This window comes from Ictalurus furcatus, chromosome 13 (genome assembly GCF_023375685.1).
Source record: "Ictalurus furcatus strain D&B chromosome 13, Billie_1.0, whole genome shotgun sequence".
Taxonomy (NCBI): Eukaryota; Metazoa; Chordata; class Actinopteri; order Siluriformes; family Ictaluridae; genus Ictalurus; species Ictalurus furcatus.
Genome location: NC_071267.1, coordinates 27999887 through 28002386, shown reverse-complemented (window position 1 = coordinate 28002386; position 2500 = coordinate 27999887). Strand labels below are relative to the sequence as shown.

The 2500-nt window shown below is 34.4% G+C and overlaps 1 protein-coding gene across 1 annotated transcript in view; it reads right to left on the bottom strand.

Moving 5' to 3' along the window:
* The window catches only part of LOC128617399 (cadherin-related family member 1), a 26779-nt gene that overhangs the window by 12485 nt on the left and 11794 nt on the right, over positions 1-2500 (bottom strand). The window contains exons 7-8 of the mRNA XM_053640496.1: positions 556-699; positions 165-243 (exon numbers count right to left, since the gene is read on the bottom strand). Of these exons, the coding sequence (XP_053496471.1) occupies positions 165-243; positions 556-699 (223 nt within the window). The remainder of the gene's footprint in view (positions 1-164; positions 244-555; positions 700-2500) is intronic.

Here is a 2500-nt window from a genome sequence, read left to right as displayed (position 1 = left end):
TGTGACAAAAACAAACAAAAATGAATGTTTTGCTGTAATAAACTGATGCAATTTTTGATTCAAGGTTAAATTTTCTCAGTGTATACAGGAATAAAATGGAGGAAGATCTAAGATTCTAATATGATTATAAATAATAATGAGTATATTATGATTACGCTGATTACCATTAATGATAGAGTAATGAATAGGGTTAGGGTTGATCTGATCCCCGTCTTTGGCCGACACTGTGAATATTTCCGAGCCCTGAACACATGAAGGGTAAATAAAGGTCAGATTTCTTTACTATTACACATAACACTTTATTATTCCTACTGTTGAACTGAATTTTACTATTATTACCCTACGTTTAAGACAAATTTGACTCCATCTTGTAGTTCTAGATTCTAGTAGACGAACACATTCACTAGTGGCTGGTAAAGAACGTAGCTGGATGTACATTACATTGATTTATCTTTTTATTGGGTATTATGTATGTATGTGTATATATATGTATATATATATATATATAACATTATAATGTTTTAAGTGGAAGAAGAAGAAGTTCATCATACGTACAGGCTCAGATACTTCGTAAACGTATCCGAAATACGGTGTTCCAACAAAATTAGGAGGCGAGTCCTGGGCATCGAGAACGTTGATGGTGACGGTGGCTGATGATGTCATCACCTGGTGTTTTCCGTTATATTTACCTCCACCATCCTGAACACATCACAACAACAGAGCTCCAGATGAAAACTGCTAACTGATTATTATTATTATTATTATTATTATTATTATTATTATTCCTCTTACGCCACAACAACTTACCAAAGATTACAATATTTATTTATTAAAGAATGACACGTCATACTTTTTTTATCCGTTTGTAGTTACTTTTAACATTGAACATCTGCAAAACAAGTCAGTTCCTGTTCTCACTTACGCTACTGCAGCTATAAACACCATCCCTTCACATCCCTCTCTTTATTCTCTCTCCTTATTCCCTCTCTTTATTCTCTCTCCTTATTCCCTCTCTTTATTCTCTCTCTCTTTATTCTCTCTCCTTATTCTCTCTCTCTTTATTCTCTCTCTCTTTATTCTCTCTCTTTATTCTCTCTCTCTTTATTCTCTCTCTTTATTCTCTCTCTTTATTCCCTCTCTTTATTCTCTCTCTCTCTATTCTCTCTCCTTATTCCCTCTCTTTATTCTCTCTCTCTTTATTCTCTCTCCTTATTCCCTCTCTTTATTCTCTCTCTCTTTATTCTCTCTCCTTATTCTCTCTCTCTTTATTCTCTCTCTCTTTATTCTCTCTCCTTATTCCCTCTCTTTATTCTCTCTCTCTTTATTCTCTCTCCTTATTCTCTCTCTCTTTATTCTCTCTCCTTATTCTCTCTCTTTATTCCCTCTTTATTCTCTCTCCTTATTCTCTCTCTTTATTCTCTCTCTTTATTCTCTGTCTTTATTCCCTCTTTATTCTCTCTCTTTATTCTCTCTCTTTATTCTCTGTCTTTATTCCCTCTTTATTCTCTCTCTTTATTCTCTCTCTCTATTCCCTCTCTTTATTCCCTCTCTTTATCCTCTAGCTTTATTCTCTCTCTCTTTATTCTCTCTCTTTATTCTCTCTCTTTATTCTCTCTCTTTATTCTCTCTCTCTTTATTCCCTCTCTTTATTCTCTCTCTTTATTCTCTCTCCTTATTCTCTCTCTTTATTCCCTCTCTTTATTCTCTCTCTTTATTCTCTCTCTTTATTCTCTCTCTTTATTCCCTCTCTTTATTCTCTCTCTCTTTATTCTCTCTCTTTATTCCCTCTCTTTATTCTCTCTCTCTATTCCCTCTCTTTATTCTCTCTCTTTATTCTCTCTCTTTATTCTCTCTCTCTTTATTCTCTCTCTCTATTCCCTCTCTTTATTCTCTCTCTCTTTATTCTCTCTCTTTATTCTCTCTCTCTTTATTCTCTCTCTCTATTCCCTCTCTTTATTCTCTCTCTCTTTATTCTCTCTCTTTATTCTCTCTCTCTTTATTCTCTCTCTCTATTCCCTCTCTTTATTCTCTCTCTCTTTATTCTCTCTCTTTATTCTCTCTCTCTATTCCCTCTCTTTATTCTCTCTCTCTTTATTCTCTCTCTTTATTCTCTCTCTCTTTATTCTCTCTCTCTATTCCCTCTCTTTATTCTCTCTCTCTTTATTCTCTCTCTTTATTCTCTCTCTCTTTATTCTCTCTCTTTATTCTCTCTCTCTTTATTCTCTCTCTTTATTCTCTCTCTTTATTCTCTCTCTCTTTATTCCCTCTCTTTATTCTCTCTCTCTTTATTCCCTCTCTTTATTCCCTCTCTTTATTCCCTCTCTCTTTATTCCCTCTCTTTATTCCCTCTCTCTTTATTCCCTCTCTTTATTCCCTCTCTCTCTATTCCCTCTCTTTATTCCCTCTCTATTCTCTCTCTCTTTATTCTCCCTCTCTTTATTCCCTCTCTCTTTATTCTCTCTCTTTATTCTCTCTCTTTATTCTCTCTCTTTATTCTCTC